This window comes from Akebia trifoliata, chromosome 4, assembly GCF_017979445.1.
Source record: "Akebia trifoliata isolate Shusen 1 chromosome 4, ASM1797944v1, whole genome shotgun sequence".
Lineage (NCBI taxonomy): Eukaryota > Viridiplantae > Streptophyta > Magnoliopsida > Ranunculales > Lardizabalaceae > Akebia > Akebia trifoliata.
The window spans coordinates 23,493,980-23,515,590 of NC_141378.1; the positions used below are offsets into that span (position 1 = coordinate 23,493,980).

Below are 21,611 nucleotides of genomic sequence, written 5' to 3' on the forward strand. Positions count from 1 at the left end.
AAAAGCTGTGTGTTTTATTTACATCCAACATAAACATGTGGTGTAAATTATCGGGTGATTTAGATATGCCCCTACATTTTTTGGTCAATATTAGAGATACCCTTGTGTTTTCAAATGGATTGCATGCAAACGTATCTCATTTGACTTTGGTCAACTTTGAGAAATTAAAATGATCTAAATCCCTCATCTTCAACCTTCCAAGAAATATGTCATCGATGCAATCCTGTCTTGAATGCATTGTAGAAAATCCTTAATATTTTTATCCAAAAATCATATCTTGATCTTGTGGTTTGAAGGTTGAAGGAGATAGAATATATCTAATATTGAAAAACTTACCCCAAAAATCTGTCGTCATGAATTAAAAGTTGTTTCAACAAACACTTCAAAAATGAGCGGCTTCTGAACTCCCCGATATTTAAAATTCAAGTTCAATGGTGAAAAATATCTTTTAATTTTTGATTTTTTTTAAGTGATGTTTTTGAGTCACACACAAGAAGAATAAATGTAAGTACTTTCTCACCAAAATAAGAAATGAAAAGTACCTTTTTCATTCTCTCATATAAATGAATAAATAAAAATAAAAAACCTTTTAGATCTCAAAGTACTTTTGTCACCTAAAAGAAGAATTGGAAGTCGGGGTGTGATCATTAAAATATAGAATGGTTATCCACCCCCAAACGCCGGGTGGATAAGCTACCTTTTTTCAATGGACCAACTCATTATTGAGGATAAGATGCTCTGAAGTCAGCCCCACACTTTTTCATTTAGAATGATTAGACCTATTATGGTACAACACTAGGACTTAGTACTTATTATATATATGAGGATTGTTTCGGAGGCCCTAAAGAGTATCAAGCATTGCACCAAGTTTTTTGAACCATTAGATTTGACTAGATTCAACGTTCATTCTACATTTAATTTGACAACTGTAAAGTTTTTCCGACTTTTGCGGAAAAAAAATTAAAAATAAACCCTTCTTTTCTGACTTTTACCTCTCCATCTCCTTACGTTCACTGTCTTGCACAATAACGACGAGAGTGGAAATACTCTCACATTCATCTTCTACAGAAATCTCTCCCCTTTCTTGTTTCACCTCTTGTTATTCTCACAAGAATTCAAGTCAAATTTTGACTAATTTTATCTTGAATTGAGAAGAAATCAATCAATATACATGTCTGTGTGGTCTCCCTTTGATTAACTTGATCACTTTCCAAGTGATCATTGATGATGGCCTTTAAATTAAAATTGGACTTTAGACTTATTTGTGATTCTCGAAAGCAATATTAGTGGTGGAAATCTTTCCACTTTTCTTCTCCTTACAATTGGGCAATGTGCAAACTAAACATGGAACTAGTGGCTTAACATACAAAGATAACACAATTGTATCAAATGAGAAGGCATGGATTATGGATTAAAAACATAACCCACTATCAAACAAAATTTCTAAAGACGTTCGGGCTTGAGAAGTCTCCATCCTCAACTTGAACTCCAAGAAAAGAATTGAAGGGTAAGAAATTGATTTTAAAGGAAAAAAAAATTGATGAAGAGGTCAAATGAGCAATAACAATTGTAATTGCTGCGGCATAAAGTTGTTGACATGTTTAGTAGAAAATATAGACATGATTTGGTTTATATATCATACACCTAATCAAAAGCATGTTTTGTAAAATGTTGATTACAGAGAATAACTCCACATCCTCTGAAATGGAAGTAGAAGCGAGAATTCATTCAATAGTTCGGCGATCATGTTTGGATCTAACAGAGTCGACAATGGAGACCCACAAATGAATGGAAGTCGAGATTGAGGATGAGTAATGGTTGTAGTAATAGAACACAATGACACGAGCAGATGGTGATTGATTTTACCAACATAATTTGTGAGCAGTACATCACGATGAAGCCTGAAAAATGTTTTAGATGATTGGATGGGATTGTGGATCAGAATTTTTTTTTTTTTTTTTTAATAGATTGAGTAAAGGAGAAAACATGTGGTGTTATTTGGAATGGTTTTGAAAATATTTGAATGACAAACATGAAATAAAATAAAATAAAAAAGATAGATTTGATCTCATTTGAGGGAGATCCGACCTCCAAAATCAAATTCGAGATGATTAGTCTTCAAATTGAAATAAAATTTTTATAATATTTTCTTGACAAGTTTTCTGATACAAATTTGGAGAGTTGAATAATAAAAAATCAAAACTGCACATTACAATTTAATCTCCTACAAAATAGGGATTAGTTCTCCAAACTATCAATTTACCCATAATTCATGTACAAGATACACCTCTCCCACTTTTCCCACTTAGAATAAAATACTAAGAAAAGATCCTATGCTTCTCACTTATTTAAATTAAATTACATCATTCGATAGGTATATCAATGGGCATGATGTATTTGACAAAATGCCTACGAGTCATAACTTGAGAACGATAAGAGATTAGACTGAGATCCAAAACCATGACTGACCTGATCGCATGATCCAAGCCAGCCAAGGCGCTCTTATTTCATGAAAACTTCTGATAAACTGAAAGGCCCGTTATCTCCCTTAAACATTCTATTAAATAAACATTATTTACATACATGCAGGTATATAACTACATTCACTACAACGATATAATTGATTAGTGTATCTCTACACACCTTACTAAATTACTACATATATAACTACTACTCTAATAGGAGTTATTCAATATTTAAAACCCCCATTTCGAATTTATTTAGGGCATGTTTGGTAACACTTCTAAAGTCTAGAATCTAAAGTCTGAAGTCTATTTTCTAAAATCTGGAATCTGAAATCTTATTTTAGAAAAGTGGTTTGTTTATCATTTTTAAAAGCTTCTAGATACAAATAAAATTTTAAAACATAATGGCCATTTTGACAATAATACCTCTTTGTAATTCTAATAAATTGTTAACCGAAAAACATAACATATTATGCATGATGAAACCATCCACACATTTAATTTCGATTTCTAACACATCAAACACCTAAATGTATTGTTTTCAATTTGAATTCATACTTGAGAAATTATATTTCAACAAGATAATACTCAAACAATAAATAATCATTCATTTTCTAGATGAAAAATATAAGGTTTTAAGGTTTGTATAAATATATAAGATTTTCAAACACGAAACGAGAGAAAGGGGAGAGACTTTAACATTACAATTGTAGAGGAAAGAGATGTAGAAAAATTAAAGGGTTTTAAGGTTCATATAAAGAAAGAATAAGTAATAGGAGGGTATTTTAAGAATAAAAAAAATTCAGATTTCAGAAGTTTCGTCCAGTATCTCTCCATCACTGGTTCAAAACTTCTGAATTTTGGTTCTGAAGTCTGAAATCTAAACTAAAACAAACGGAAATAAAACTTCTAAAGTCTGAATTTTAAAGGTGGACCACCTCCATTCAGACTTCAGAAGTGTTACCAAACACACAGTAAAATATTATTAAATTCTATACAAACATCATGTAGTCTACATAATCCAATATGAAATTAAAATTTTCTAATAACAATAAGAAGAATTAACAAGAGAGGAAAAATAATCCTTAACTGACATGAAACTCTCCACTTGCATGCACTTCCTTAACCCTCTTCTCATATTCATCTTCGTTATCATCATCCTCTGTATCTTCATCTTCTTCCTTGCACTCCTCTTCATCTTCTTCCCCTCCCCAGCCGAAGCCTCCAACAAACCTTGATGATGGAAGAGGTATTCTTGCCTCACCCACAATTTTCATTATGTCATCGATACTCTGGAGAGAAAAGCTTGAGTTCTCTCTTTGGTAGTAGATTGCTTGGGCCGACTCTTTTAGTTCCCTTGGCAAGTTCTTCAAGAACCAAGGGTGGTTCTTGATTTCTGTGATGGAAATCCTCTGCAAGTTCAGTTATTTATCAGAAAGAAAAAGAGCAAAAAAAAAAAACTCTGCAATTTCACCAATGATTAAGCTTCCAAAACAACACTCTCTCCAAGCTACTTTGAGACCATATCATCCTCAGTGAACCTACCACCATACCATACCTATGGCCCACCAAGTCACCTACCAAAATAGCCCAATAATCATATTGAGCTTCTAATCTAGAGCTAAAACTGACTGATCTACTCATGGTTGTTACATGGGTTGAACCAAGAATACCAATTTCGGGTATTCACGGTGACAATTATTTAAAAAAATGTAACATGAGAGGACAGAATCACCTGCAACCATATGTGCTACCCACATGGGTTCAATGGCATCATTGAAGAATGACCCCACATATACCACAAGAAAATGAAAAACAAAGTTAAGTCCTCATATTGACTCAGAAGGAAATCCTATTCCTAATCCAACAGAATGATTGTAGACTACTGCAAGGCTGTTTGTGGACCTTACAAGGGCATCCAAACAATCCTATTAATTTGTGTATCGTAATCGTGAAAGATTATGATTTGTAAAGAAAAACTTCTTATCGAAGGTGTTTCTTCTAACCAATTCTCCCCGGTATAAAAAGACATCTCTCACAAGATTGCAATGAGAAAGCTCAAAAATTATTCTATCCATGCTAAGTAGCATTTCAAAGGAGGTGGGTTCATACTTGTGACAATCACAAAAGCTTTCCTCTCAAAGAATCTACCTGACAAGACTTCCAAATAACTGAAATATTACGGACTTGTTTGAGATGACAAAATTCCTAGATTAATTACATTTCTGGTGAAATTCTATTAATAGATAAATATTAGATGCGGAAGTTACATAACCGTATAACTACACATTCTAATCATAAGATAATGATCCAAAACATCTTGATGCACCTTAATACATTACATCATAATTGATATTCTAACACTACCATGCCAAATGGATTTCCCTCTACCACCACCAAGGGTTTTGTATGTATTTCAATACAGTCATAGAGTAAGTAACATCTCCAAATTATTCAAGAAGTGCCTCACATAGGCAAAATCTAAAATCCACAAAGTTCTTACCTAGCGCACTATGGTTAGTAACATGAAGATTTTTCCATAATGAGAATGTGGCCCTAGAAGATCTTTGACAGTCTAGCATGTACACAACACAACTTCTATAAGTTGAAACAGAATGTAAACAACATACACATTTCGGTTTGACAAGGTATCGTAGGACAATGATAGGCACTGGAGCTGATAATAAACTAAGGGAACACAGATAGTAGCAGAAAATTGGATGAGAGAATTTATATTTAATCTTTGAATTGGTACAAACTAACCAAGCATTCGAGAGGCTTGGAAACTCTCCAAAATGAGCAAGCTCAATACAAAATAAAACTTCTTGTCCCCCCCCCCCCCCCCCCCCCCTCAAACCAACTCCTCTCCTTATATTCTCCTCACCACCTAACCATAACAGAAAATCCTAACAGAATTATTATTCCATAACAGACCCCACTCTCTATCATAACAGAAAATCCTAACAGAATTATTATTCCATAACAGACCCCAACAGAATTATTATTCCATAACAGACCCCACTCTCTACCATAACAGAAAATCCTAACAGAATTATTATTCCATAACAGACCCCACTCTCTAATCATTACTTATACGTCAACTGTCCTGTAGAATCCTGGAATTACCCCTGCGCCTAGAATAAGTGAAACGCACTTGTGGCCTAACATTACCTCCCGCCCAAACATTCACCTTGTCCTCAAGGTGAAAGTCAGGAAATCGTTGTTGAATCAAGTGAAAATCCTCCCAAGTTGCCTCATACTCAGGCAAAGACTTCCATTGCAGCAACACTTCAACTTCTCCCGGCTGGCCATGAGCTTTAGGACGTACTCCCAACAATACTTCTGGTTCCACCACAAGTTCAAGCTCAGGAGTCAATTGAGGTGGTAATATTGGTGAGGAGGAAGACATTCCACGTGCTGGCCTCAACTGAGAAACATGGAAAATAGGGTGAATCGTTGTTGTCTGAGGAAGCTCCAATTTGTAAGCCACCTTACCAATGCGCTGAAGGACCTTGAAAGGGCCGTAGTAACGAGCAGCTAATTTCTCATACTTACGTTGAGCGAGGGAACGCTGCCGGTATGGTCTCAATTTCAAGAAAACTAAGTCACCTTCATTGAACTCTTCATGGCGACGCTTGATATCAGCTTGCAACTTCATCCGCTGCTGAGCTAGAAGCAATTGCATTCTCAAATCATCCAAAATAGCATCACGATCTTCCAACAACTGATCCACCAAGGACACCGAAGCAGCTCCTCGCTCATAACGAATAAGAGGAGGTGGATCTCGACCATAAAGAGCACGAAAAGGAGTACAACGAGTAGAGGAGTGAAAAGAAGTGTTGTACCAATACTCTGCCCATGCCAACTAGCAAGCCCAACTACGAGGCTTTTCAAAAGCAAAACAGCGCAAATAAGTCTCAAGGCATCGATTGACAACTTCCGTCTGTCCATCGGACTGAGGATGATAGGCAGTGCATCGTTTTAAAGTAGTTCCTTGCAACTTAAACGGCTCACTCCAAAAATGACTCAGGAACACTATTCGATCAGAAATAATTGATTGAGGAATACCATGAAGCCTCACAATCTCACAAACAAAGATGCCAGCAACTGATAGCGCAGTGAAAGGATGTTTCAAGCCAATAAAATGAGCATACTTACTTAGTCTGTCCACCACTACTAAGATAGTATCCCAACCCTCGGAACGAGGCAGCCCCTCAATAAAATCAAGAGTGACCTCATCCCATACTTGTGCCGGAAGTGGAATAGGTTGCAGTAACCCAGCGGGAGTAGTGGCCAGGTGCTTGTGTTGTTGGCAAACTATGCATTCCCGCACGAATCTGGCTACGTCTTTGCGCATGCCTATCCAATATAACTCAACTGCAAGACGCTGATAAGTTTTTGTTTCTCCCGAATGCCCCCCAACTTGGGAGGTATGAAACTCTCCAAGTAGAGTAGAAATGAGCTTAAAGGACCGAGGAATAACGAGTCGATTCTTATAAAACAAGATCCCTTGTTCTACTGTAAACCCAACATGAGATTGAGTACCCGAAGTGATTTCATCCCTTAGTTTCTTTAGAAAAGTATCCTCAGCCAATTCGACCTTTAAAGAATCCCAATGCTGCCACTGTGGAACTGCCAAGGTGGAACACTCCACTTGATCTGACATGCGAGAGAGTGCATCCGCTACCCGATTACTTGCCCCACTACGGTATTGAATATCGAAATCGTACCCCATGAGTTTAGTAATCCATTTTTGATACTCAACTCCAACAATTCGTTGTTCCAATAGAAACTTCAAACTCTGCTGATCTGTCCGCACAATGAAACGCCTTCCAAGCAAATAAGGTCGCCATTTCATCACTGCAAACACTATTGCCATTAATTCCTTCTCATATATGGACTTCAAGCGAGCTCGGGGACCTAGAACTTGGCTGTAATAAGCCACTGGCTGCTGTCCCTGGGTAAGGACAGCCCCTAACCCAAACCCAAAAGCATCCGTCTCGATAATGAATGACTTTGTGAAATCGGGCATTGCCAAAACAGGGACTGAGGACATAGCACACTTAAGACCCAAACTTATCTTTTTTAAGCTAATCAGTCAACGACAACGCAATTCGAGCATACCCAGCCACAAACTTTCGATAGTACCCAATCAAACCCAAAAATCCCCTTAATGCCTTCAAGTTAGTGGGCATTGGCCAAGCAATCATGGCTTGGATTTTGCTTGGATCAGCCGCTACCCCTTGTCCAGAAATTATATGACCTAAATAAGCCACTTGAGTTCTACCAAACTCACATTTCTTTCTGTTAGCATAGAGACTATTGGCGTGCAAGACTTCCAAAACTTGTGCTAAATGCTGCTGATGGGACTCCTCTGAAGGGCTGTAAATCAGAATGTCGTCAAAGAACACTAAAACAAACTTCCTAAGATAGGGCCGAAAAATATCATTCATCAAGGATTGGAACGTAGCGGGGGCATTCGTAAGACCGAAGTGCATGACAAGGAACTCGTAATGTCCATCATGAGTTCGAAAAGCCGTTTTATGAATATCCTGGTTGCTGACCCTGATTTGGTGGTAACCGGACTTCAAGTCTAACTTAGAAAAAAATTCCGCACCGTGTAACTCATCAAGGAGTTCATCAATAACAGGAATTGGATACTTATCTGGTACTGTGGCCTTATTTAAAGCCCTATAATCCACACAAAAACGCCAGGAACCATCCTTCTTCTTAACAAGCAAAACCGGGCTCGAAAAAGGGCTATTACTGACTTGAATTATTCCAGTAGCAAGCATTTCCTTGATTAATCTTTCAATCTCATCTTTCTGGGCATGCAGATAGCGATATGGTCGGACACTAATCGGTTGGCTGCCCTCTTTGAGCACAATAGAGTGTTCATGTCCCCTATTAGGAGGTAATCCCGAAGGCATGTCAAAAACAGCTTCATAATCTGCCAAGACTTGGTGCAGAAACGGCGGCACCTCAGGACTTTCTTCACCCAGACCCTCCAATTGATTAAGCTCCACCAAAATTCCAGCTCCCTCATGTTTAATGGTTCGCATCATAGCCTTCAAAGAAACCAGAGGTTTCCCAAGGGAAGGATCCCCACGCAGAGTGACAGTCTCACTACCAAGCCTAAATTTCATCACTTGTGTCTTCCAATCTGTATGAGTCATTCCCAACGTCTCAAGCCACTGAATTCCTAGGATTACATCAGAACTCCCCAACCCAAGGGGCAAGAATTCTTCCACAATATCAATCCCCTGCAAATGAAGAGTTACCCCTCTGCATATGCCTTTACCGCATACCGCAGTTCCAGTTCCCATGGTCACTCCATAAACCTCAGTTTTAACAACAGGTAATTGTATTTTATTAACCAAATCTAAGGAAATAAAGTTATGAGTTGCACCTGGGTCAATCAAGACCACCACCTCTTGTTCACCGATCATTCCCTTCAGCTTCATTGTCTTTGGAGTAGTTAAGCCCACCACCGAATTGAGCAAAACTTCCATTACTTGATTAAGTTCGGTTGTCTCCAGTTCAGCCACTGCTTCTTCCAATTTGTTAGCCTCCCCCAGCTCTCCTTCATCGACATCGTGGGTAAGAAGGACATTCAATTCCTTCTTCTTGCAGCGATGCTCAGGTGCCCATTTTTCATCACATCGAAAACACAGCCCTTTTTCCCGTTTCTTTTGTAGCTCTGAATCGGTGAGCCTTCGCACCTCTCCAGAAGATTTGGCTGTAGAATAATTTGCCCCAAAAATTGGTCGAGAAGCTTCAGAATAGGAGCTTGAGCTTCGCGTTGACCATCCTACCCGATTAAGCCCTCCAGCTGGTTTGTGGGCCTTGGTCACCCACAACTTCTCTTCTATCTTTTGGGCTAAGTCCATGGCCCGGCCCAAGTTACTGGGTTCCAAGATCCGAACCTCTACTCTAATCTCTGGTTTCAACCCATTGATGAAGTTTCCCAAGGCTACTTCATCAAAAACATTCTCCAGTGGCACCAACAGCTCAATAAATTTCCGGCGATACTCCTGCACGCTACCTTCTTGAACAAGAGCCAACCACTGTTCATGGAGTGAGCAAGTTTGAGTTGATCGGAACTGCTTCAAGAGGAGAATCTTCATCTCTTCCCAAAGAACAATGGAACGTTTCTTATTTTCCCATTGATACCACAGTAGAGCATCTCCATCAAACGCCACGATTGCCGCCTCAATTTTCTCTTCATTCGTAAACCGATTGTGGGAGAAATATCGCTCCGCCTTCAAAATCCATCCATCTGGATTCGAACCATCAAACAATGGCATCTCAAGTTTCCGGAATCGGACTTCATGGCGAAATCCGTTTGAACTCGAGCTACCATCTATACCATGAGCTGATGAATTGTTCCGAGCTGTATCTTCTTGCAATTTAATGAACTGTTCGAATCTTTTGTTCATATTCTGCAATTCCTCCTTCAATGTGCTAATTTCCCGATGAACTTCTTCTTGCACCGCACCAACCACTTCCTCCATAGAATCCATCCGTTGAGCAACATTTTTGGCTGCCATTTCCCAGGTACATTTGCTCTGATACCAATTTGATAGGCACTGGAACTGATAATAAACTAAGGGAACACAGATAGTAGCAGAAAATTGGATGAGAGAATTTATATTTAATCTTTGAATTGGTACAGACTAGCCAAGCATTCGAGAGGCTTGGAAACTCTCCAAAATGAGCAAGTTCAATACAAAATAAAACTTCTTGTCCCCCCCCCCCCTCAAACCAACTCCTCCCCTTATATTCTCCTCACCACCTAACCATAACAGAAAAACCTAACAGAATTATTATTCCATAACAGACCCCACTCTCTATCATGACAGAAAATCCTAACATAATTATTATTCCATAACTAACCCCAACAAAATTATTATTCCATAACAGACCCCACTCTCTACCGTAACAGAAAATCCTAACAGAATTATTATTCCATAACAGACCCCACTCTCTAATCATTACTTATACGTCAACTGTCCTGTAGAATCCTGGAATTACCCCTGCGCCTAGAATAAGTGAAACACACTTGTGGCCTAACAGACAACCCACTACCTCTTTTAAAAATAAAATATTTAATTTAGAAAACCTCCTCTTATGGTCCACAGGTACAGTCGATTTCATAAAACAGGGGGTTGATTTGAACTGTCAAAATTCAAGAGAATACATGTACAATCAGAAAACCTCATTGTTTGGTCACTGCTTCATTTCACAATAAATGACCAACTGCTTGTGGATAGAATCCACAACACCTAGCTCCATAATGAAGTTTCCCAACCACAAAGCATGGCAAGTAGCCTCATAGCAACTGATGTATTTCGCATGAATAGTAGAATCAATCATGATAGACTGTTTGAAGCTCCTCCAAGAGACTACTCCATGTGCCCTCTTCTTCTTTTTCTTTGTTTTTATAAGTATAAAACAAAAACAAAAAGAGGGTACATGGAGCAGTCTTGAATTTGGATAATTCAAATCAATCCCCTGTTCTATGAAAATCAATTGTACATGTGAACCATCGAAGGAGGTTTTATAAATTAAATATTCTATTTTTAAAGGAGGCAGTGAGTTGTCCCACAATTCCTTGCTAAACCGGAAGAGTATAGGTAATCCTTCAACTCTAACTAATATAAAACGTCTCACCAATCTCCCACTTGGTTTATATGTGCAATCTTAGATTTGTTATAAAGAAAAACAAAAGGATTGAAAACTTTTAAAGAGAGTTGCCAATCTTTATTTTGAAAAAACATTATCTAAAATCATTTGGGTTCTTTAACTTTCACTTAATTCCAAAAACAAAGACAACAGCGAATCATGAATGTTTTGGTGGTGTTATATAATTTTAACACTTAAAAAGTTCCATGGTTTTAATGTTGGTATTGTCTCTAAACTTAAGAGTTCACTTTTATATGATCTTTCATTCAAGTGGAGTATACATGGTAATGCACTTACATCAAGCAATCTAAAAGCGAATTCTCATACACATCATGCTTCATATTCATGTATGTCATCCTGATACATTACGACAAACTATCATGTGAAAAACTATCACCCTCCTATCAAGACAAAAGTTTACCAATGTGTTGCCCAGACACATCTAACCCAAGCATACTAAATTGTATTACTAGGCTAAACTTTAACCCTATAGCATATGCACAAAGTAAATATCAAGGTGTACGAATAATCAGGAGCATTGAAAACAATATATTACTAGTATCCAAATAACAAGAATCAAAGAAACATCAATTAAGCATGATAAGACAATCCTATCTAAACTACAAAGTCTAATGACTCTAATATTCTCATGCAACTAACATGCTCCTTAAAGACCTTTGATTAGAAGATCAGTCATCATAAAACTGGTAGCCAAATGTGGAACTTTAATAACACCCTCTCGCACTATCCTCACACACTAGAAGATACTTGATCTCTATATGTTTATTATTTTTAGTCATCTGTTCATTCTATACATATTTTTTCATTGCTTCATTGTGCCTGTGTTTATTTTTTTAGTCATCAGCTCATTCTTTACATGATTGGACAATCTTATCTACACTACAAATTCCTTGAGCTTCTTGATTCAATGCAGAGCAAAACAATAGCTCATTTCTTTTTGACTACCCTGCAAGATCGAAGTGATGAAAGGAAAATATTATCTCTAAGAAACCCTATAATACACCAATTGATGGCATTTTTTTTAGTGTTAGGGTTGGGAACGGTTGTCCTATTTATAGAGTTTCTTCCACTTCCGCTCGTCGTGGTCGTGGGAGAAGTGATAAGACCCACTTCACTATACATGGACATCATACCCAAGAACTTTGATTGCCAAAAAATTGGTTTGTATCCACTTGAATTTGGATAATTCAAATCAACCCTTTATTTTATGAAAACGAATTCTACATGTGGACCATACAATGAGGTTTTCTGAATTAAATATTTTATTTTTAAAAAGTGTAGCAAGTTGTCCCACAACTCCTTGTTAAACAAAAAAGAGTATGGGTCATCCCACAACTCCTACAAAATAGCAAACATCCCAACAATCATGTCATAATTGATTTTCTTTTACTCATGTAATTTGGATGCTAGCAATAAAGTGTTTTCAGTGCTCTTGATTATTCTTATTCCCTGTTATTTACTTTGTGCATATGCTATGAGGTTAAAGTTTAGCCTGGCAATACAGTTTAGTATTAATGAGGTATGCTTGGGTTAGATGTGTTTGGGCAACTCTTTGGTAAAACTTTATCCTGATTGGAAGGTGATAGTTTTTCATAGGGATGGCAATCTTGACACGACACGCAAACACAACTTGAAAACGATATGAAGTTAGTAGGTTTGGATTGAGCCTAATTGTGTTTAGATCATAATTGTGTCAACCCATCTAACCTGGTTATTAAATAGGGCGTGTCTAGCTTAGGAACATCAACCAACTTAAGCTGTGTTGACACGTTTAGTTATTACGTCATTCATGTGTTGTGTTAATCCACATACAACCAAACTCATATAATCCATTTATGTAATGACATATAGGAGGTGTCTCAAATATCAACAATTATTTAGGAGTTATTAAAATTATCCATTTTCCCAAAATGTGGGCATTTTTTCGCACACATTTTCATAATACATATTTCTTTTTTCAGGTGATGGCCAAAACCCCTAAATCCTTATTGGTTGCAACTCTCTCATCTTCGTCTCTACAAATTAAGAAGTACACCACATAGGTTACAAGTACCTCTTTATCTCCATCTCCCTCTATTTCTCTTTATCCATATCTCTCTATCTCTCTTTCTCTTTCTTTCCATCTCTTTCTCTTATAATTTCTAAAAAAAATTACTTAGTAGAACTATTTGATGCACAACATCAAGTACATGCACATCAGGTTTTTTGGGCAACTTCTTTTTGGGATATGCATGCCTTCTGCTCTCCCTTGTGTTGGTTTTAGTTTTACCACAAATGTGTCTAGACTAAGTCACAACACTATATTTGGTATTGGAAATGGAACCTATTTTTTCACTTACGATTAGAATTTTATTAAACAAGTTGCACAGGTTGGGTCAGGTTACCTATTTAATAAATGTGTCAAGAACGGGTTTAAGTTTTTGACACAATTATTAAACAGATCGAGTTTGGATAGGGTAAATTTTAGAATACCTGTACCTCAACATGACATTGACACAAACACGATCCGACCCAACCCTTTTTTCACATAACAATTTGTCATAATATATTAGAATGACGTATCATGAGTACGAAGCATGACGAGCATGGGAAAGCAGTTTTGGATTGCATGATGTAAGTGTTAGAATAATGAATGATAAATTAGAGTTTGGACTTGTCTCAAATTATAGAATCTGAGTTCATACCAACAGTCACATGGGTAATTACAAAATTTGTTCATAACAGTCATGTGGACGGAAAATTGTTAAGAGTTGCTATACCTTTTCTAAGAGTTATGTACCTCTTCAAAGAGGGGTATTAAATGTACCTTTTCCAAGAGTTATGTACCTCTTCAAATAAGCGCATTAAATGTACCTTTTCCAAGAGTTATGTACTTCTTCAAAAAGGTGTATGCAATGTTAATAATTGCAATACCTTTTCAAAGAGTTATGTACCTCTTCAAAGAGGTGCATTAAATGTTAATAGGTGTAGTACCCTTTCCAGCAGCCATGTCCTCCATGAATAAGTGTTTAACTGTCATATTTCTTCGATTTATAGTCCATCATTCATTGCATTTTTTATAGAATTTTTCTTGATCATTCTTCATACTAGTTTCATAGAGAGAGTGTGTGAAAATCATAGTTGTTCCGGTGTTCTTGTGGTTCGAAGTGTTATTATCACAAGAAGGAGATCGTTATATCCTAGGAGATAGTTGCCAAAGACCATGAACACCAGTGTGGGGCGAATATTGTCTTAAGGACATAGAGTAAAACTCTAGTCTCGGTCTCATTCATTTTTTTCTATTTTTTTTTATACATCACTGTAAGTGTTTTTGAATATTATTTTAATTTAATTTCCATTGAGTACTGTTTACTTGCTTCTTAAATAGAGAAAGTATAAAGTCATATTCAATAAGAATAACAATCTTAAGACAATATTCCATTCATAATCAGTATTTCATTATTGTAACAGCAAGAGTTTTATTACATCAGTGGCTCATCTTTTTTTTTTTAATTTTGTTTTGGTATAAATTGTGACATCTGTTTTAAATCCTAGTTGTTTATTATTTAGAGTTCGTATTGTACATGAATGACTACTACATCGGTTACAAATTCTATCGCTCCTGTCACTATTCCAACCCATGTTAGTCATGGGGAGAAACCCGAGAAATTTTATGGGGCTGAGTCTAAGAGATGGCAACAGAAAACGTTGTTTTATCTCACTACATTAAATCTCGTGAAGTTTCTACATGAGGAAGCCCCTACTTCAAAAGAAAATGAAACTAACGATCAAGTAGTGGCTGACATGATGTATGGAAACATTCTGATTTTTTTATGTAAAAATTATATCCTTAATGGATCGGAAAATACATTGTATAATGTGTCTAGCCAAATCAAAACTTCTAAAGAGCTATGGGAGTCTTTGGATTAAAAATATAAAATAGAAAATGTCGGCATGAAAAAATTCGTCGTCAGTCGTTTTCTTGATTTAAAAATGATTGATTCAAAGACTGTCATAAGTCAAGTCCAAGAGTTACAACTCATTTTGCAAAAAATACATGCAGAAAATTACCACCAACTTGCAAAGACTTTAAAAATTATTTAAAGCACAAACGTAAAGAGATAGGACTCGAGGACTTAATTGTGAGATTGAGGATAGAAAAAGATAACCGTACTTCTAAAAAGAAAGTGGGAAATGTTTTTATGTAATCTAAAGCAAACATTGTGGAAGCAGGACAAAAAATAAACAAAAAAAAAAAAGCATTCTAATCAAGGTCCAAGCCAAGGTTATTCAAAAAGGTTCAAAGGAAAATGATATGTGTCATAAGCAAGGTCACCATGCCAAGGATTGTTGTTTGAACAAGGGACGAGAACTTCAAAAAGAAGACAAACAAAATGCATATGACCATGGAAGAAAGACTAGTAACTGATATTACTGACATAAAGCTTTCAGCCGCAGTGTCTAAAGTTAATTTGGTAAGTAACCCCAAAGAATGGTGAGTGGACATTGGAGTTACTCGCCATACTTGTTCAAACAAGAAAATGTTCTCTTCATATGAGGAAGTAAGGATTAAAGAAAAATTATTTATAAGAAATCTAAAACTTCCATGGTTGAAGGCATAGGCATGGTTGTACTAAAAATAACCTCGAATAAGGAACTCACTCTCAACAATGTGATGCATGTTCCAGATATTCGAAAAAACTTAGTTTTAGGGTCTTTGAGCAAGAATGAGTTCAAGTTGGTTTTCGAATCCGACAAATTCGTACTTACTAAAAATGGGGTGTATGTGAGCAAAGGGTACTTGACCAATGGTCTGTTTAAGATGAATGTAATGACAATTGTGTCCTTAGTTTCTAATATTAATAAAGTAAATTCTTCTGTTTATGTGCTCGAGTCTTTTAATGTGTGGAATGATAGATTAGGTCATGTGAATTTTAATATCTTGCGTAGATTAATAAATTTATATTTATTGCCTAAATTTCATATTAACCCAAATCACAAGTGTGAAACGTGTGTGAAGCTTAAATTGACCAAAACACCCTTTCATTCCGTTGAAAAAAACACTAAACCTCTAGAGTTAATTCATAGTGATATTTGTGATTTAAAGTTTGTGCAAACTAGAGGTGGTAAAAAATATTTTCTTACTTTTATTGATGATTGCACAAGATATTGTTATGTGTATTTGCTAAGGAGTAAAGACGAAGCCTTAAAAATGTTTAAACATTACAAGAATGAAATTGAGAATTAACTTAGCAAAAAAATAAAAATAATAAGAAACGATAGAGGCGATGAATATGAAGTACCTGTTGGTGAGTTTTATATAGAACCAAGTATTATTCACCAGACTATCGCTCCTTATTCACCTCAATCTAATGGTGTTGTTGAACACAAAAATCAAACCTTAAAGGAAATAATGAATGCTATGTTGATAAGTTATGGTTTACCCCAGAATTTATGAGGGGGAAGCAATTCTTTTTGCAAATCACATTTTCAACAAAATACCTCACAAGAAAAATGACCAAACTCCATATGAGTCATGGAAAGAACGAAGCCGTCATATAAATATGTAAAAGTGTGGAGGTATTTAGCTAAAGTAATGGTTCCTACCCCTAAATAAGATATAACCAAAAACCATTGATTATATATTCATTAGTTATTCGCATAACAGTAGTGCATATCAATTCTTTGTGCACAAATCTGACATTCCTGACATACATGTTAATACCATTATTAAGTCAAGAAATGCTTCATTTTTCCTTATAAAAATATATAAGAAATAAGTTCTCATAAAAGAACTCATGATACTGCAAGTAGTAATTCTCAAAGGAATATAGACAAAAAATCTATAGAAAATGAGGATGAACCTAGACGCAGTAAGAGAACTAAAGTGATTAAGTCATTTGGGCCTTTCTAACTTATTTGTTAACTCCTTAAGCTCCATTTTGGCAAGAAGCTATTAATAGTGAAGCTGAATCCATATTACAAAATAACACATGGGAACTGACGGATCTTCCATCAGGTAATAAACCTTTAGGCTACAAATAAATATTTAAAAGGAAATTGAAACCTGATGGAACAATTGAAAAGTATAAGACTAGATTAGTAGCAAAGGGCTTTAAACAAAAAAAAAGGCCTAGACTTCTCTGATACATATTCACTAATTATCAGGATAACATCCATTAGAATGTTAATAGCAATTGTTGCATTACATAAGTTTGAAATTCATCAAATGGATATTAAAACAACTTTCTTAAATATAGAATTAGAAGAAGAAATCTATATGGAACTCGAAGAGTTTATCATTCCTAGACATGAAAAGAAGATATGCAAACTTACTAAGTCTCTTTATGGATTAAAGCAAGTACTAAAGCAATGGCATATAAAATTTGACAATGCAATGTTGTCAAATGGCTTCAAGATCAATGAATGTGATAAATGCGTATATGCCAAGAGCATACAAAATGGCTATGCAATTGTGTGTCTCTATGTGGATGATATGCTTATTATAGGTAGCAATAATGACATCATTAAAGCTACTAAGAAAAGGCTTACCAAAAATTTTGATATGAAAAACTTAGATGTTACAAATATTATATTAAGAATAAAGATTTCTAAAACATCTGATGGACTAATATTATCTCAATCACACTATATTGAGAAAATACTAGAAAAATTTAATAAATACGAAGATAGTCCAGTAAAAACACCTATAGATGTAAATTTACATCTAGCTAAAAATATTGGTCAAGCTATATCTCAAATAGATTATGCTTGTATCATAAACAATTTAATGTTTGTCATGAACTGCACGCATTCTGACAGCATACTCAGTTAATAAACTGAGTAGATATACAAGTAATTCAGGAAAAGATCATTGGACGGCATTCATTAGGGTTTTTGGATATCTAAGATACACTCTAAATTATGGGTTGCACTTCACCAAGATATCCAATTGTACTTGAAGGGTATAGCGATGCTAATTGGATATCAGACACTAAATACTCCAAGTCCACTAGTGGATATGTATTTACAATTGAAGGTGTAGCCGTATCATAAAAATCTTTAAAGCAAACTTGTATTGCCAGATCCACTATGGACTCTGAATTTATAGCTTTGGATAAAGCTGGAGAAAAGTTGAATGGCTTCGTAATTTCTTAGAAGATATTCCATGTTGGTCAAAACATGTGTCAGCAATATGCATACATTGCGATAGTCAATCAGAGTAATATACATAACGGTAAATCTTGACATATTCATCGAAGACAATACCGTGAAGCAGTTACTCTCAAATGGAATAATTTTCATAGATTATATCAAAATCAAAGGATAACCTTACGAATCCATTTACTAAAGGTTTGTCGAGAGATAAAGTTAACTGTTTATCGAGGGGAATGGAATTTTTTCATAATGGCAACCCAACCTAGTTGACTGGAGATCTCAAGATCTAGGTTCAAAATGGACAATCAAACCCTGAAAGATTCAATATTAGCACTGGGAAGAAAACTACTCTCAACCATTCCTACGATGAAACAGTGCTACCTGCAGCGTGTATTAGGATAAGCTATGATTTTAATGATTACTATAACTTGAAAATTCAAGTAAGTTAAGACAAGATACTCTTAATAAGAAATCACATATATGAGTGTGGAAGGGGGCCGTTTCTATGAGAATTTTAAAGGCTAAAATTATCTAGAGCACTCATGAAACCAGGAATTATTCAGGCCAAAATGAATACAACCACGAGAATCAACTATATTCAGAAAAGAATTGTATGAATTTTATTGTCTAAGTTTACACTAAAGGCTGAAAAGTTCAGGACATCATGTTCACTGATTAGCCAGTAAATCTAATAGTCTTTCAATAGGGAAGGTTCAAAGCCGCAAGCTACCTATCTCGATGCAATTATTTTCCAATTGTACTTTCTCAAGTGTATGCTTTTTCATTTGCATTTTTTTCAATTAATTTCCATTCATGTGGGGGATTGTTGGGATAATGAACGATGAATTAGAGTTTGGGTTTGTCTCAAATTATAGAATTTGAGTTCATACCAACAGTCACATGAGTAATTATAAAACCTATTTATAAGAGTCATGTGGACAGAAAACTGTTAAAAGCTGCAATATCTTTTCCAAGAATTATGTATCTCTTCAAATAGACGTATTAAATGTACATTTTCCAAGAGTTATGTCCTCTTCAAAGAGAAGTATTAAATGTTAATGGTTGCAATACATTTTCAAAGAGTTATGTACCTCTTCAAAAAGATGTATTAAATGTTAATAGATATAGTACCCTTTCCAACAGCCACCCTCTATGAATAAGTGTTTAACTGACATATTTCTTCTATTTATAATTCATCCTTCATTGCATTTTTTATAGAATTTGTCTTAATCATTCTTCATGCTAGTTTCATAGAGAGAGTGCAAATCATAGTTGTTTCGTTGTTTTTGTGGTTTGAAGTACTACTATCACAAGAAGGAGATCGTTATATCCTAGGAGACAGTCGCCAAAGACCATGAGCACCAGTGTGGGACAAATATTGTCTTGAGAACATAGAATCAAACTCTAATCTCGGTCTCATTCATTTTTTTTATCTATTTTTACGTATACATCACTATAAGTGTTTTTTAATTTTATTTTAATTCAGTTTCCATTGAGTATTGTTTACTTCCTTCTTCAATAAAGAAAGTATATTGTCATATTCAATAAGAATAACAGTAAGTGCATTACCATGTATGCAACGCTTCACATAAAAGGTAAACGCTCAAATCTAGAGACAGTACCAGCATTGAGACAATGGAACAGTCTTGGTGTCAAAAATATATAAAAACACCAAAACATTCATGATCCATTATTGGCATTGTTTTGGAAGTTAAGTGAAAGTTAAAGTACGCAAATGATTTTAGATAATGTTTTTTTTTTCAAAATAAAGAGTGGCCACTCACTTTAAGCTATTCAACCCTTATACTATCTTTTTAACTAATCTATGATTGCAAATATAGACCAAGTGGAGATTATTAGAACTTCTTCTATTTTGTAGGAGTCTTGGGACGAACCACACTCTTTCAGTTTGACAAGGTATCGTGGGACAACCCACTACCTTTTTTAAAAATAAAATATTTAATTTAGAAAACCTTCTTCTATGGTCCATATATACAATCGGTTTTCATAAAATAGGGGTAGATTTAAACTATCTAAATTCAAGAGGGTACAACCAAATGTTTTGGCAATCAAAGTTCGTGGGTGCGATCTGCATGTATGGTGAAGCGGCTCCTATCTCTTATCAAACGATCATGATGGGCAAAAGTGGAAGAAGCTTTATAAATAGGATAATTGTCCCCTACCCTAACACACTGTCATCAATTTACATGTTACAGGGGTTTTAGGGGTAGTGTTTTCCTTTCATCAATTTGATCTTGCATGGTGTTCAACAAGGAAGGAGTTACTGTTTTGTTGTAAAGTAGAATCAAGAACCACAAGGAATTCTTATTCTTATTCTATAGCTTACTTGGCAAATCTCTTCTTTTATAGATGTGTTCATCAAAACATCTTGTAGATATTAATTATTATTTTGATTAATAAAAGAAGGCTCTAGATCTGTTTTTAAGGGGTCTTTGACCCAACATTTTATACGAATCTATCTTTTCCCCTAAGTCTAGGTCAAAACCCAACCCACTAAAATTTGGATCAGATCTTATCCGATCCAATAAACAATCCATAAAATATGAATACACATAATATGGTTATATACAACCAAATTGAGTCTTAATCAGATCAGACTTTGGGTTCAATCTGATCCATTGACTGATGTATATGTTATGTATTACCATTTTGATTGTTTGTGAATTGAATGACCCTGGTTTATAAAATTTTCCCTTTACTTTTGTTGGGCGATTGGTTTGTATTAGTTTTGTTTATCTTTTCTTAGACACACTTGCTACTCACACAAACATGGGATATGGAGTATGGACAATAATTAGGTCTTTATTTTCACATTATAAGTAGATTGCCTCTCTTGAATTAAAATACTTCAATAAATTCAACATTAGACATACCCTTGATGGATTTGCATTGAATATGCAAGCAAGGAGTTGCCTGCAATCTTGAGATATGTGAACATAGTTGGGGATTCTGTATCGAACAGACATTATTCGCTGCACAAAAAAATATATATGAAAGTTAAGGTAATAACCAATGACTAGAAAAGTCAAGGAAACTACAATAAATTAAGAAAGTAAGCAAAGAACAGAAAGAGCACTTACTCAAATGGTTTTCCTGAAATTCCTGGGGTCATCTTGGTCTTCAAAAGGGTATGCTCCCACCAGCATAACGTAGAGAGTTACTCCACATGGCCAAATGTCCCCCGACTAAACAAACACAAAAGATACAGTAAAATTAATGAAAAAAAATTCAAGTGGGAATGATATCAAGTCTCTTATCTGTAAATGAACCTTTCATGGTTTA

At 35.5% G+C, this 21,611-nt stretch overlaps 1 protein-coding gene and 1 pseudogene across 2 annotated transcripts in view; both read right to left on the reverse strand.

The window, feature by feature from the left end:
- Positions 1-2,123: 2,123 nt before the first annotated feature.
- The window catches only part of LOC147404538 (serine/threonine-protein kinase SAPK7-like), a 28,273-nt pseudogene continuing 8,785 nt past the window's right edge, over positions 2,124-21,611 (reverse strand). Inside the window, exons 5-7 of the transcript XR_015177824.1 lie at positions 21,410-21,514; positions 21,203-21,301; positions 2,124-3,877 (exon numbers count right to left, since the gene is read on the reverse strand). The product of XR_015177824.1 is annotated as a serine/threonine-protein kinase SAPK7-like (transcript). The remainder of the gene's footprint in view (positions 3,878-21,202; positions 21,302-21,409; positions 21,515-21,611) is intronic.
- On the reverse strand, positions 5,311-21,194 carry LOC147404539 (uncharacterized). Its single transcript, XM_086440544.1, has one exon. It carries the CDS (start codon positions 10,013-10,015, stop codon positions 7,556-7,558), a length of 2,460 nt encoding a protein of 819 aa, XP_086296670.1. The 5' UTR covers positions 10,016-21,194; the 3' UTR covers positions 5,311-7,555.